This window comes from Spermophilus citellus (genome assembly GCF_964194105.1).
Source record: "Spermophilus citellus genome assembly, chromosome: 19".
NCBI lineage: Eukaryota > Metazoa > Chordata > Mammalia > Rodentia > Sciuridae > Spermophilus > Spermophilus citellus.
Genome location: NC_138201.1, coordinates 22161954 through 22177777, shown reverse-complemented (window position 1 = coordinate 22177777; position 15824 = coordinate 22161954). Strand labels below are relative to the sequence as shown.

Genomic DNA, 15824 nt, shown 5'->3' with positions numbered 1-15824 from the left:
CACCGCATCTCCAAGAATCATCTGCTCAAGATCAATGTGATTTGTTCAGAAACAAACTTGAACTTCCACATGAAAGAAGGGCTGAGTGTGGGGAAAACGATGGCTGCATTCTAAGCTGCGCCATTGCGTGGAGCCCCAAGAAGTGGGTCAAGAGCTTCTCAGCAGCTGAGTGGAAGAGGGGTTCATTCAAATTTCACACTGGACACTCAGAAGGGCTTATGGATTCAGAAAGCTGTGTACCACAAACAAAGACAGCCCACAACCTGCAGGCCAACACCAGAGCAGATCTTTCTCAGACCAAGGGAGGGAGAGGAGAGGAAGCTGCATTCTAAGTTGGGCCTTGGTGTGTGTTGCTAAGGAGAAACCCAGGATCAAAAATGCTGCCTGAGCTGGTCTGACCACAAGGCTGCTCTCTGCACTGGTGCTGAAAAGCCTGCTCTTCTCTCCATGGGTGAGGGGAGTGCTGAGGCTGTAGCCGTCCTTGGAGACCACCACCACAGTGGATCAGTTCATGAAAACAGCACGCACACACACTGACACACACACACTGACACACACACACTGACACACACACACACACAAAGAAACACAACAACAGGATCATGGCAGTGCCTATCAAGGGACTTCAGCTGTGCGTCCTAAAATATGAGAGAAACTGATGCAGATGAGTCTATACCCATGAGACTCGGGTTGGAAGGGCGATGGGGAACCTGTGTGTCTGGCAGTGAGTGGCACCAGGACCCGAGCAGGCAGAGAAAAGGTACCGAAGATGGTAGTTTTTCTGGAAAGAGGTGCAGAGAGAGGTGAGAGGTGAGTAGCCAGGAAGGAGATGGTGAGAGCATGAAAGCTGCAGGCCCACACAGAGGAAGGTGTAAAATGGGTCTGCGTTGTGTCAGGATAGAGGGATGGTGAGGACTGATGCAGAGCACAGGGAAGGAGGGACAGGCATAAGGACTCAGTGAGGCACAGCTCCTGTTAGGAAAGATTTCTAGGAAGTTTGAGAAGGCAGGCCTTCCACATTCTGAGCAGAGGCTCAGGTGACATTTGCACAGTAGCTAGATCTCCCCCAAAGGCTGGAAACAGGGAGAATGGAAACAGCATCAGAGATCCATGATGAGAAAGCCCCAGTATGAAATGGAGGGGAAGCACTTCAGAATGGAGGGATGTTCCCAGGAAGACGGAGGAGAGATCATGTGCTGAGATGACTGCCAGACATTGGGGCACATCCTCCCACCTCCTTGGGACAACGACCTTACACGTGGGAAGGCTGCTAGCATTTCAGTTGTTTTCACACAGAGTTCCCTGGAATGTTGTAGTGCAACTTACCTGATCTGACTGTCACTGCTTCTGCCTTCCCTGGTTCTGGACATGGGTCGGGCTCCTTTACTGTGACGGGGGGCTCAGCGTGCTTGGAAAGAAGAGAGGACATAAAGAGTGTGCACCTCCCCACTGCAAAGGGAACCATTCAGCATCAATGTAGAGCTTTAATTACCTTCGTGCATTCAGAGGCGTCCCGAGATGCTGAAACACAAAGGGACACACTGTCAACCCAGGTGAAGAGGACAACACAACTCAGACCTTCCTCCACATAGAGCTGAGGTGCATGGTTTCACTCTGCTCAACAGCATGCTACCTGCTGGGTTTCCACGCTGGCTGGTTCTGGCCAACAACAGTCATATGACTCAAAGCTACTAAAGGAGCTTCGTGAATAGGTTTCCTGGAACATGTGTTTTATTTCATAGAACTGAGGTTATGTGTCCAATGATCATAAATAAAACAGAAAGGGGACCTATGCCAATGCCAAGGTGCAGATTGATGGGGAGCTCAGCAATCTCCCATGGCAGCCTCCAAGAGGGGCCCTGAGAGATTCAATGGCAAAGCCCAAGTTAAAAAAAAAAAAAAAAAAAAAAAAAAAAAAACCAGCCAAAGTACATATCTCACTAGAAACCTGTGGGAAGGGTTTGATTCCTAGGATTTTTACATTTCCTCCATTTTTCCTTCCATTTTTTTAAAGAGAGAGAGAGAGAGAGAGAGAGAGAATATTTTAATATTTATTTTTTAGTTTTCGGCGGACACGACATTTTTGTTTGTATGTGGTGCTGAGGATGAACCCCGGCTGCACGCCTCCCAGGCGAGCGCACTACCGCTTGAGCCACATCCCCAGCCCTATCCTTCCATTTTGGTTCAGGAAGGCCAAAGCTGTGCCCAGACTCCAGGGAAAGGTCAGGTTCATTTCTCCACAAAGTGAAACATGTGAAGTAGTGAGCTGAGATACTTTGACAGGAATCGCTAGGACACCTATAGTTTGTTTCTCATACCCCTGTGGGACGCTGGTTCCTCTTGTGCATCCTCTTCTCCTGTATTCTCTGGTGTAACCGGACTAGACTTTCGTGATCCCCTCGAGTGAGAACAGATAGATCCCATATCTAAGAAATAAAGTTTGACCAGTGTAAACAACTGAGACATGGTGATCCAAAGGGCCAATGTGAAATGGAAGGTCACAGCTTTATCAGATATCAGTAATCATTCAATACACACGCTAACACACCTACACACAAACACACTCTCTCACACACCATATATGACTCAGAGTTTGTGTTTGAAGAATAAGTCTATAAAAATTTCTGTATACAAGTGAGTTTTGTTCTCTGTAAGTTGCTCATTTCTTAAGTGTATTTGTGAATCGCCTGGCTTTATAAAAAATTAGAATTACTTTTCGAAGGATGACTAACAGTGAAATTCAAGAATCCCCAGGCCCATGCTTTCATTTTTAGGAACCAGGAAGAGAGAAAGGAGAAAGAGTGAGAAAGAGTCGGGGGGAGGGAGGTGAGTATGTGTGTCTTCAAAAACAACCAAAGATTCTGAAATGTCATTTTGCTCCTTAGAGTGACTCCATTGGACCCACAGCCAGCAGCGTGTCTGGTAGGAACTGAGAGGAGATGGTCATGGTCTGCAATTTGTCCCAACTCTACCAGCCCCTCCTGGTTTAGATGATGGACGGGTAACAGAGTCTCACATATTTTGGAAGCTAGATATACTGATAGCCCCTGAATTCCTGCTCTCAGTTTCCCCATCATTTCTCCAAGATTACACAGCTAACTTCATTCATTCCCCACTTCTCTGTCCTGGGACTTTTTAAAAGAACATCTCAATCTGTGGTCTTGATTCTCTCTATGGATTGTCCCCACTCCTCCTTATTCCCCAATTTAGTGAGAAGACCTAAGAAATATAAATCCTGTACATGAGTCCCTCCCCCTTGCAAGAGACAAGATCAGAAAGAAAAGAAGATGCATGCAATCCCTTGATCACACTCATGCTCCAGTGGCTCTGCAGCTAGTTGTGCTAAAGGGAAATCCTTTCTGACCCCTCTACAGCGTGGCCTGCAGATCCTGGTGACTGGCATCAGCTCTACCCTAAGGAGCGCAGATGCACAGACCAGCTCAGTCAGAATGTGCATTTCCTACAGGGTCCCCAACAGAGGATCTATTAGACTTGGAGAGTCTGGGTCTCTACTTAGTCTGCTGCTCATTTCCTGCCTCATGTGTCTTCCAAGAACAGTTAGGTTTCCTCCAGATGGTGGTCCCCAACCTGGGGGTGAGAAGAGTCCTTTCTCCTTCACTTACTCACTGTCTCTCTCTGCCTTTCTCAATGTTTCTTCCCCCTTCTCCTGTCCAGATTCTCCAAAGTAGGGGTCAGACACTTAGGGATTTGGGCATAACCATTTGCACACCATTCCATTCCCCATCCCACTATCTCTGCCCTCTGTGCGTTGTCCCAGGTAAGCAGCAAGAAACTCTATGATATTCTTTTTTTTTTTTTTTGAGTGAGAGAGAGAGAGAGAGAGAGAGAGAGAGAGAGAGAGAGAGAGAATTTTTAATATTTATTTTTTAGTTCTGGGTGGACACAACATCTTTGTTGGTATGTGGTGCTGAGGATCGAACCCGGGCCGCACGCATGCCAGGTGAGCGCGCTACCGCTTGAGCCACATCCCCAGCCCCTATGATATTCTTTTATGTAAACATACAACGTCACACATGGTTTCAAGAACATTTCAGTTTCAAAACCAAACCAAACTAAAAAAAGACCTGTCCTTCTTCATGATCAGTTCTCCACATGTGAGTTCCTTTTTAATGACAACTAAGACAGGAGTGAGTGGTGAGAAAACGTATTCACACCTTGAGGCACGTGCATAACTGCAAACTCCCATGTTCTTTCCTCACCTTAAATACACTGGTCTTTTCCATCTGGCACATGACTGAAATTTCTCTGCCTCCACGGCTTCTTTTCCTTCATTTACTCACTGTGTTCTCTCTCTCTATCTCTCTCTCTCTCTCTCTCTCTCTCTCTCTCTCTCTGCCCTTCTCAGTGTTTATTACCTCTTCCCCTCTGCACTGCATGATTTCCAACTCCCCTGTGATCTGTGTGTGTCTTTAGAGAAACTAAGAGGGACACCCTCAGTGTAACCTGCAGCTGGACTTTGGGTCTTAAGAGAGACAAGTCATTGCTTGGCTTTCTCAATTCTACCTGTTTATTAGGTTAATTTTTCCAAGTATTAGAGTAACCAGCACTCATGTTAGAAATCGATATTCCACCCCCAGAACTGTGTGGACTATGTCCTTCTTACCAGGGTCATGTCCATCTGTTTCCTCCTTTGCTCTACGTTGTTTTTCACCAGATGAGTGAGAAAGCTGCATCTGCGGATGAGCCTCAGAAAATATCTGCAAAATGAATGACCCCAGTGAGTTGCATGAAGATTTCGTGACCACTCTTTTAGGCATAACCCAATATTTGGTCTAATTAAAATGCAGACGCGTCCAGACTGAACAGTCATCCTTTCCACAGGGCAACCTAGCACTTTCGATCCAGATAAACCTGAACTCTTCTCTTTAATAGCTCTGAATTGGGTAAAAGCAGGACGGAGGTCACAGCAAAGGCATCCCCTGACATCACACTAACAGAGGTATACATACCCCAAAGAAGAGGAGGAACAAAGTCATTGTTAGTCGTTCTCCTTCACATTCCCCATCATATGTAAGAAGGTTTTCAAGTCTTACATGAAAAGAGTTTTAAGGAATACGCTTGTTATTATGTGAGATTACATATTGTAAATGCTGCACTGACAAAGTTTTCATTTGGAAATATGTGACTTAGATGTTCATTTGGGGATCTGACACTAGGATCAGATCCCTGCTAAGGACCCACATGTGCAGGCCAAGTGACATACATCTAGATGTATGCTACCTAAAATTCACCTTGGAAATGCTGGCAATGTGAGAAAACATGGTAAGACAGTATCTCCAAATTCCATCATTCCCCCATGCTGCATCCAAATACATTTAACACACAGTAAAGATGTTTTGATCAAAATAGTCAACATATTGGCCGATTTTCTGCATGCATGAGAATCGAAATGGAAAGGCTATCACAGAATAAAAATCATTCCACTTGGAGCGAATGACAAGTGATTTGCTACAGAATGTTGAGCCTTTGCTGATGATCACCCTTCTGCATGTACGCATTCAGCGGCCATCACATTTACACCATTCATGGTCTGGGTACTTATTCCTCAGTGTGTTTCACCTCAATGTTTTCCCTTTCAAACACCTTTCTCACGTGGAAGAACAAGCGGCATTTACAAACATTTGCCTCCATCACTAAATAAAGTTTAGCTCTAAGTAGACATGATTTCTAATGCTATTTTCAAATTCTAAGGATGTTGTTAGATGTTAAGCCATAAATTATGATGCCTAAACCCCTAAAGACTACTTCAAAAGTAATTCCACCTGGCCTCCTTTATTCTTCAACAAGGAAAACAAGAGGAAACCCGGAATAAACGATTTGCATGTTGACATACCTGTGGCTGGCTATGTTGAGTGTCACCAGAACCCTCATGCTCTTCCTCTGAAGTCACATCAAAAAGGTTCTCTGCTGACAAGTGAATACATTTACTCACAGTCCTTAGGACAGAGTTATGAGTGGATATCAATCAAAATAGAAAGCGGTAACTGTAACACCAGTACAACTAAATGTTCCCAAATACGCTTCCCAAGTAAGTTGAAGGTCAGGTGAGGAACTCCTGATTTGCATGTTCCACGGTTTTCCTTTCCTTGTGTTTGCACCTTGGGTTGGACCAGGCACTTGTGCAATCTTGTCAACTACTCTACACTTAGTTCTATCCCTTGGCCATTTTAGTTGGCAACTGGAGTCCTCTGCTGACTGGACTGAACACAGCCATTCTTCAGCCTCTGACTTACAAGCAGCTGTGGATAAGATGTGCCTGTCCATCTGCACCCAACCAACAATGACTTCTTCATGGAGTACTGTTCCTGATCCAAATCGTCAACACACAACAGGACACCAGGTTCAATGCACAGCACATCTCCAAGATTCATCTGCTCAAGGTCAATGTGATTTGTTCAGAAACAAACCTGAACTTCCACATGAAAGAAGGGCTGAGTGTGGGGGAAACGATGGCTGCATTCTAAGCTGCGCCACGGCGGGGAGCCCCAAGAAGTGGGTCAAGAGCTTCTCAGCAGCTGAGTGGAAGATGGGTTTTATTCAAATTTCACACTGGACACTCAGAAGGGCTTATGGGTTCAGAAAGCTGTGTACCACAAACAAAGACAGCCCACAACCTGCAGGCCAACACCAGAGCAGATCTGCCTCTGACCAAAGGAGGGAGAGGAGAGGAAGCTGCATTTTAAGTGGGGCCTTGGTGTGTGTTGCTAAGGAGAAACCCAGGATCAAAAATGATCCCTGAGCTGGTCTGACCACAAGGCTGCTCTCTGCACTGGTGCTGAAAAGCCTGCTCTTCTCTCCATGGGTGAGGGGAGTGCTAGGCAGTAGCCGTCCTCGGGGAAGAGCACCACAGTGGATCAGTTCATGAAAACAGCATGCACACACACTGACACACACACACACACACACACACACTCACACACTCACTCACACACGCAAAAAGAAACACAACAACAGGATCATGGCAGTGGCAGTGCCTATCAAGGGACTTCAGCTGTGCGAACTAAAATATGAGAGAAACTGATGCAGATGAGTCTATACCCATGAGACTCGGGTTGGAAGGGTGATGGGGAACCTGTGTGTCTGGCAGTGAGCAGCACCAGGACCCGAGCAGGCAGAGAAAAGGTACCGAAGATGGTAGTTTTTCTGGAAAGAGGTGCAGAGAGAGGTGAGAGGTGAGTAGCCAGGAAGCAGGAGACGGTGAGAGATGAAAGCTGCAGGCCCACACAGAGGCAGGTGTAAAATGGGTCTGCGTTGTGTCAGGATAGAGGGATGGTGAGGACTGATGCAGAGCACAGGGAAGGAGGGACAGGCATAAGGACTCAGTGAGGCACAGCTCCTGTTAGGAAAGATTTCTAGGAAGTTTGAGAAGGCAGGCCTTTCACATTCTGAGCAGAGGCTCAGGTGACATTTGCACAGTAGCTAGATCTCCCCCAAAGGCTGGAAACAGGGAGAATGGAAACAGGATCAGAGATCCATGAGAAAGCCCCAGTATGAAATGGAGGGGAAGCACTTCAGAATGGAGGGATGTTCCCAGGAAGACGGAGGAGAGATCACGTGCTGAGATGACTGCCAGACATTGGGGCACATCCTCCCACCTCCTTGGGACAACGACCTTACACGTGGGAAGGCTGCTAGCATTTCAGTTGTTTTCACACAGAGTTCCCTGGAATGTTGTAGTGCAACTTACCTGATCTGACTGTCACTGCTTCTGCCTTCCCTGGTTCTGGACATGGGTCGGGCTCCTTTACTGTGACGGGGGGCTCAGCGTGCTTGGAAAGAAGAGAGGACATAAAGAGTGTGCACCTCCCCACTGCAAAGGGAACCATTCAGCATCAATGTAGAGCTTTAATTACCTTCGTGCAAGCAGAGGCGTCCCGAGATGCTGAAACACAAAGGGACACACTGTCAATCCAGGTGAAGAGGACCACACAACTCAGACCTTCCTCCACATAGAGCTGAGGTGCATGGTTTTGCTCTGCTCAACAGTACGTTGTCTGCTGAGTTTCCACGCTGGCTGGTTCTGGCCAAACAACAGTCACGTGACTGAAAGCTAATAGAGGAGCTTCGTGAATAGGTTTCCTGAAACATGCAGTTTCTTTCACAAAACTGAGGTTATGTGTCAAACAGGCATAAATAGGACAGAAAAGGGTACCTATAGCAATGCCAAGGTGCAGACTGATGGGGAGCTCAGCAACCTCCCATGGCAGCCACGAAGAGGGACCCTGAGAGATTCAATGGCAAAGCCCAAGTAAAAACAGAAAAAAATCCCAGCCAAAGGGCTGGGTTTGTGGCTCAGTGACTGAGTGCTTGCCTTGTACATGTGAGGCCCTGGGTTTGATTCTCAGCACCACATAAAAAGAAAGAAAGAAACAAACCAACCAACCCAGCCCTCCCCCGCCAAAAAACACCATTCAAAGTACATATCTTACTAGAAACCTGTCATTTCTCAACAAAGCAAGACATGTGAAGTAGTGAGCTGAGATACTTTGACAGGGACACTAGGACACCTATGGTTTGTTTCTCATACCCCTGTAGGACGCTGGTTCCTCTTGTGCATCCTCTTCTCCTGTATTCTCTGGTATAACCGGATTAGACTTTCGTGATCCCCTCGAGTGAGAACAGATAGACCCCATATCTAAGAAATAAGGTTTGTTCGGTGTAAACGATTGAGACATGGCGATCCAAAGGACCAAGGTGAAATTGGAAGGTCACAACTTTATCAATAATCATTCATCTCTCTCACACACACACACACAAACAAACAAACACCCATATATGACCCAGATTTTGGATGCTTGAAGAACAAACTCTATAAAAAATTCCGTTTACAAACGAGTTTTGTTCTGAGGAACTTCCTCATTTCTTAAATGTATTCGTGAAAGGCCTGGCTTTGCACAAAATTAGAATTACTTTTTGAAGTAACAAAGTGAATTTCCAGAATGTCCATTGCCATGATTTCATATTCAGGCAAGAGGAAAAGAGAGCGAGAGAGAGTGAGAGAGCGTGAGAGAGTGCAAATGGGAGGGAGGGAGGGAAGAAAAGACAGAAGTAGCAGCTGTCAAGAACAATACATGATTCTGAAATGTCATTTTGCTCCTCAGAATGACTCCATTCGACCCACAGCCAGCAGTGTATCTGGTGGGGACTGAGAGGAGATGGTCATGGCTGCAGTTTGTCTCAACTCTACCAGCCCCTCCTGGCTCAAATGATGGACGGGTAATAGAGTCTCACATATTTTGGAAGCTACATATACAGATAGCCCCTGAATTGTCTGCTCTCAGTTTCCCCATCATTCCCTCCAAGATTACCCAGCTAACTTCATTCATTTCCCATTTCTCCTTCCCTGGGACTTTTCTTTGGGAGACGGACTAGCAGGTAACTGAGTGACTCTCTTCATGCGTGGGCTTGTCTTCCTGAATCCCCCTGGGTGGAGCTACGCTCTCCTGTTCCTTTGTAATATTATCCCTCACCCTGTTTGGGATAGAATGTTCCATGGAAACACCTTTTTGTGTGTCCCCTTCTCTTACTGTGCCCTTGGGTGTGGCCTATCTAAATGTCTGTCAACCTGCTGACAGTGGACATCATGAAGCTAGACTCAGCATCTTGAAACCTGACCCCTTGCCGCATTTGAATAGCTTCTCCTCAATAAAAGGCATCAGCATGTGTGAGCTTGATCTCTTTCTGCAGACACTTAAGGTCAGAGGAATGGGACAGCAACTCCAAAGAAAAAAGTATTTCTGTCTCTTGTGTGGTTTTTTTCGCGCAGCCCATTTAGCCCAATTCCCCTAAAGTTGACTGCTGGGTGTTTTAGTCCTGAGCAACCCGGCAAGTGGCATCCTCGGTGGGCAAAAGGTCTGCGTGTTTAAGGCACAGGGAAAGCGACAACTCTTTTCAAAAGAACATCTCAATCTGTGGTCTTGATTCTCTCTATGGGTTGTCCCCACTCCTCCTTATTCCCCAATTTAGTGAGGAGACCTAAGAAATATAAATCCTGTACGTGAGTCCCTCCCCCTTGCAAGAGACAAGATCAGAAAGAAAAGAAGATGCATGCAATCCCTTGATCACACTCATGCTCCAGTGGCTCTGCAGCTAGTTGTGCTAAAGGGAAATCCTTCCTGACCCCTCTACAGCGTGGCCTGCAGATCCTGGTGACTGGCATCAGCTCCACCCTAAGGAGCGCAGATGCACAGACCAGCCCAGTCAGAATGTGCATTTCCTACAGGGTCCCCAACAGAGGATCTATTAGACTTGGAGAGTCTGGGTCTCTACTTAGTCTGCTGCTCATTTCCCTGCCTCATGTGCCTTCCAAGAATAGTCAGGTTTCCTCCAGATGGTGGTCCCCAACCTGGGGGTGAGAAGAGTCCTTTCTCCTTCACTTACTCACTTTCTTTCTCTGCCTTTTACACGGTTTCTTCCCCCTTCTCCTGTCCAGATTCTCCAAAGTAGGGGTTAGACACTTATGGATTTGGGCATAACCATTTGCACACCATTCCACTCCCCATCCCACTATCTCTGCCCTCTGTGCATCGTCCCAGGTAAGCAGCAAGAAACTCTATGATATTCTTTCATATAAACGTGTAACGTCACACATGGTTTCATGAACATTTCAGTTTCAAAACCAAATTTAAAAAAAAAAAAAAACCTGTCTATCTGCTTGATCAGTTCTTCTCATGTGAGTTCCTTTTTAGTGACAACTAAGATGGGAATGAGAGGTCAGAAAACATACGTCACATCTTGAGGCACGTGCATAACTGCAAACTCCCATGATGTTCTTTCCACACGTTGAATACACTGGTCTTTCCCATCTGGCACGTGACTGAAATTTCTCTGCCTCCACGGCTTCTTTTCATTTACTCGCTGTGTTCTCTCTCTCTCTCTGCCCTTCTCAGTGTTTATTACCTCTTCCCCTCTGCACTGCATGATTTCCAACTCCCCTGTGACTGTGTGTGTCTTGTAGAGAAACTAAGAGGGACACCCTCAGTGTAACCTGCAGCTGGACTTTGGGTCTTGCTCATTATCTTTCTGGCTTTCTCAATTCTGTTTACTAGGTTCATTTCTCCAAGATTAGAGTAACCAGTGCTCATGTTAGAAATCGATACTCTGCCCCCAGAACTGTGTAGACTATGTCCTTCTTACCACGGTCATGTCCATCTGTTTCCTCCTTTACTCTATGTTGTTTCTCACCAGATGAGTGAGAAGCCTGCATCTGCAGATGAGCCCCAGAGAATATCTGCAAAATGAATGCATGAAGATTTCATGACCACCCTTTTTGACTCCACCCAATTTTTGGTCTGACTAAAATGTAGATAAGTCCAGACTGAACCCTCATCCTTTCCACAGGGCACCCTAGCATTTGTGCTCTGGATGAACCTGAACTCTTTATCTTTTAATGGCTCTGGATTCGGTAAAAGCAGGATGGAGGTACCAGAAAAGGCATTCCCTGACAACATGCTAACAGAGGTGAACACACCCCAAAAGACAGGAAGAACGAAATTCATTTCAACTCTCCCTCCTTCCCATTCCCCTTCACATATAAGAGGGTTTATCAATTCGTATTTGAAAGAGCTTTGAGGAGTATGCTTGATATTACATGGGATTACACATTATAAATCCTGGACTGATCAATTTTAAAATATGAGACTTAGGTGTTCACTTGGGGATCTGACACTGGGACAGACCCCTGCCCAAGGACCCACACATACAGGCCAAGTGATATACATCTAGATGCATGCTACCTAAACCTTGCCCTGGGAATGCTGGCAATGTGAGAAAACATGGTGAGATGGCATCTCCAAATTCCATCATTCCCCCCCCCCGTTGCTGCATCCAAATACATTTCTTAAACACACACTAAAGACATTTTGATCAAAATAATCAATATATTGACCGATTTTCTGCATGCATGAGAAACGAAATGGAAAGGTCAACACAAATAAAAATTGTTCAGCTTGGAACAAATAACGAGTGATTTTCTCCAGGATGTTGAGCATTTGGCAACCATCACCTTTCTGCAGGAATGCATTCAGTGGCCATCACACTTACACCATTCATGCCAGGTACTTTTTCATCCCAATGTTTTCCTTTTCTAGAAGCTTTCTCATGTGGAAGCACCAGTGGCATTTAGATACCTTTTGCCTCCATCACAAAATAAAGTCTAGCTCTAAGTTGACATGATTTCTAATGCTATTTTTTAGATTCTAACCACTTAAGGGGGTTTTTAGAAGTTAAGTCATAAAACCATGGAATTTGCAGGGAAATGGATGGCATTAGAGCAGATTATGCTTAGTGAAGCTAGCCAATCCCTAAAAAACAAATACCAAATGTCTTCTTTGATATAATGAGAGCAACTATGAACAGAGCAGGGAGGAAGAGTAGGAAGAAAAGATCAACATTAAGCAGAGACATGAGATGGGAGGGAAAGGGAGAGAAAAGGGAAATTGCATGGAAATGGAGGGAGACCCTCATTGCTATACAAAATTACATATAAGAGGTTGTGAGGGGAATGGGAAAATAAACATGGAGGGAAATGAATTACAGTAGATGGGGTAGAGAGAGAAGATGGGAGGGGAGGAGGGGGGATAGTAGGGGATAGGAAAGGTAGCAGAATACAACAATTACTAATAGGGCATTATGTAAAATTGCGGATGTGTAACCGATGTGATTCTGCAATCTGTATATGGGGTAAAAATGGGAGTTCATAACCGACTTGAATCTCATGTATGAAATATGATATGTCAAGAGCTTTGTAATGTTGTGAACAACCAATAAAAAGAAAAGAAATGAGGTTTAGCAAATTAACAAAAAGAATACATATCTTGTCATCTGAAAAATTATTATAATTCTTTTGAAAAGGTTGTATTGAACTTAAAATATGAAGTCTAATGTAAAAGAAAAATTATTTGCAAAGATTTTATTATATTTTCTTTCTTAAAATTATATGCTCAATATTCATGATGATAAATAAAACTGTAGAAATGATAATTTAAAAAAAAAGAAGTTAAGTCATAAATTATGATGCCTAAATTCTAAAGACTACTTTCAAAAGTATTTTCACCGGGCCTCCTCTACTTTCTTCTAGGAAGGGAAACAAGAGGAAACCCGGAATAAACGAGTTGCATGTTGACATACCTGTGGCTGGCTATGTTGAGTGTCACCAGAACTCTCATGCTCTTCCTCTGAGGTCACATCAAAAAGGTTCTCTGCTGACAAGTGAATACATTTACTCACAGTCCTTAGGACTGAGTTAGATAAGTGAATGTCGATCTAAGTAGAAAGCGGTAACTGTAACACCAGTACAACTAAATGTTCCCAAATACGCTTTCCAAGTAAGTTGAAGGTCAGGTGAGGAACTCCCGATTTCCATGTTCCACGGTTTTCCTTTCCTAGTGTTTGCACCTTGGGTTGGACCAGGCACTTGTGCCATCTTGTCAACTACTCTACACTTAGTTCTATCCCTCGGCCATTTTAGTTGGCAACCGGGGTCCTCTGCTGACTGGACTGAACACAGCCATTCTTCAGCCTCTGACTTACAAGCAGCTGTGGATAAGATGTGCCTGTCCATCTGCACCCAACCAACAATGACTTCTTCATGGAGTACTGTTCCTGATCCAAATCGTCAACATACAACAGGACACCAGGTTCAATGCACAGCACATCTCCAAGAATCATCTGCTCAAGGTCAATGTGATTTGTTCAGAAACAAACTTGAACTTCCACATGAAGGAAGGGCTGAGTGTGGGAAAACCATGGTCTAGACCAAGCTGCAGTCTAAGCTGCGCCACGGCGTGGAGCCCCAAGAAGTGGGTCAAGAGCTTCTCAGCAAGGTGAGTGGAAGAGGGGTTCATTCAAATTTCACACTGGACACTCAGGAGGGCTTATGGATTCAGAAAGCTGTGTACCACAAACAAAGACAGCCCACAACCTGCAGGCCAACACCAGAGCAGATCTTTCTCAGACCAAGGGAGGAAAAAGAAGAGGAAGCTGCATTCTAAGTGGGGCCTTGGTGTGTGTTGCTAAGGAGAAACCCAGGATCAAAAATGCTGCCTGAGCTGGTCTGACCACAAGGCTGCTCTCTGCACTGGTGCTGAAAATCCTGCTCTTCTCTCCATGGGTGAGGGGAGTGCTGAGGCTGTAGCCGTCCTCGGGGAAGAGCACCACAGTGGTTTCTTTGATTCAGCTCATGAAAACAGTGTGCACGCACACAAATACACACACACACACACACAAAGAAACACAACAACAGGCTCATGGTGAGAAACTAATGTGATTCCATTTTTAAAAATACATAAATAACAGCAGCTTCTACCCCAAGGCCTGTCCTAAGGAAGGAGGCGTGACCCTTGTCCTTGGAAAAACCCACAGAGCACTCCTACCACATACCCACCCTGCTGAGTTGTTCGTCTGTAAATAACTGGAGAGGTCTGGGGTGCCAGGTGTTCCTGACTCAGTCAGGCTAGGTGAGGAATCATAACAACCTCCTAGCAACCTCCAATCAGCATAAGACAGGGAAAATATCTGGGATGCCAGATGACCCCCAAGTAGTTTATGGTGGTTGATAACATGTTGGGAAACCATGTAGTTTAGCACGGACACCCCTCATGGCCTAAACCAATCACTTCAAATGAACCCCTCCCTCGTACTAACCAATCACCCCTACCCAAGTTGTTCCTGGCATTGAATGTGGTAATCAGTGTTAAGAGTTGTTTGATTTTCCCACAGTATGGAATGATTTGCTGTGTGATGTTGTGACACATAGAGTATCACCCCAAAACCTATAAAATCTCACTGAACAAAGGACCAGGACTCACTCCCTGGGACCGCTGCGCCGGAAACGGTTGTGAGTCCAGCCTCCAGCTTGCAATAAGACCCTTGTGTGCTTGCATCCGATTTGGCTCCTGGAGGTCTACTAGGATCCCACGAATGTGGCATAAAAATGGCAGTGCCTGTCAAGGGACCCAAGTTTTCCCTGCTGGAAAGTGTGAGAAATTGGTGCAGATTGGACTATACCCATGAGACTCGGGTTGGAAGGGCGATGGGGAACTTGTATGACTGGCAGCAAATGGCACCGGAACCCAAGCAGGCAGAGAAAAGGTCTCAAGATTGTGGTTTTTCTGGAAGGAGGTGCAGACAGAGGAGAGTAGCCAGGAAGCAGGAGACGGTGAGAGCATGAAAGCTGCAGGCCCACACAGAGGAAGGTGTAAAATGGGTCTGCGTTGTGTCAGGATAGAGGGATGGTGAGGACTGATGCAGAGCACAGGGAAGGAGGGACAGGCATAAGGACTCAGTGAGGCACAGCTCCTGTTAGGAAAGATTTCTAGGAAGTTTGAGAAGGCAGGCCTTTCACATTCTGAGCAGAGGCTCAGGTGACATTTGCACAGTAGCTAGATCTCCCCAAAGGCTGGAAACAGGGAGAATGGAAACAGGATCAGAGATCCATGAGAAAGCCCCAGTATGAAATGGAGGGGAAGCACTTCAGAATGGAGGGATGTTCCCAGGAAGACGGAGGAGAGATCATGTGCTGAGATGACTGCCAGACATTGGGGCACATCCTCCCACCTCCTTGGGACAACGACCTTACACGTGGGAAGGCTGCTAGCATTTCAGTTGTTTTCACACAGAGTTCCCTGGAACGTTGTAGTGCAAACTTACCTGATCTGACCGTCTCTGCTTCCGCCTTCCCTGGTCCTGGACATGGGTCGGGCTCCTTTACTGTGACGGGGGGCTCAGCGTGCTTGGAAAGAAGAGAGGACATAAAGAGTGTGCACCTCCCCACTGCAAAGGGAACCATTCAGCATCAATGTAGA

At 45.7% G+C, this 15824-nt stretch overlaps 1 protein-coding gene across 1 annotated transcript in view; it reads right to left on the bottom strand.

Annotated features, from left to right (window-relative positions):
* LOC308638623 (uncharacterized protein) overlaps positions 1-15824 on the bottom strand; it is a gene marked incomplete at its 3' end in the record, with an annotated part of 126577 nt that overhangs the window by 37610 nt on the left and 73143 nt on the right. The window contains exons 19-29 of the mRNA XM_081276243.1: positions 15670-15751; positions 13150-13223; positions 11158-11251; positions 8549-8656; positions 7875-7903; positions 7709-7790; positions 5855-5928; positions 4625-4718; positions 2319-2426; positions 1493-1521; positions 1327-1408 (exon numbers count right to left, since the gene is read on the bottom strand). Coding sequence (XP_081132369.1) covers positions 1327-1408; positions 1493-1521; positions 2319-2426; positions 4625-4718; positions 5855-5928; positions 7709-7790; positions 7875-7903; positions 8549-8656; positions 11158-11251; positions 13150-13223; positions 15670-15751 — 856 coding nt within the window. The remainder of the gene's footprint in view (positions 1-1326; positions 1409-1492; positions 1522-2318; positions 2427-4624; positions 4719-5854; positions 5929-7708; positions 7791-7874; positions 7904-8548; positions 8657-11157; positions 11252-13149; positions 13224-15669; positions 15752-15824) is intronic.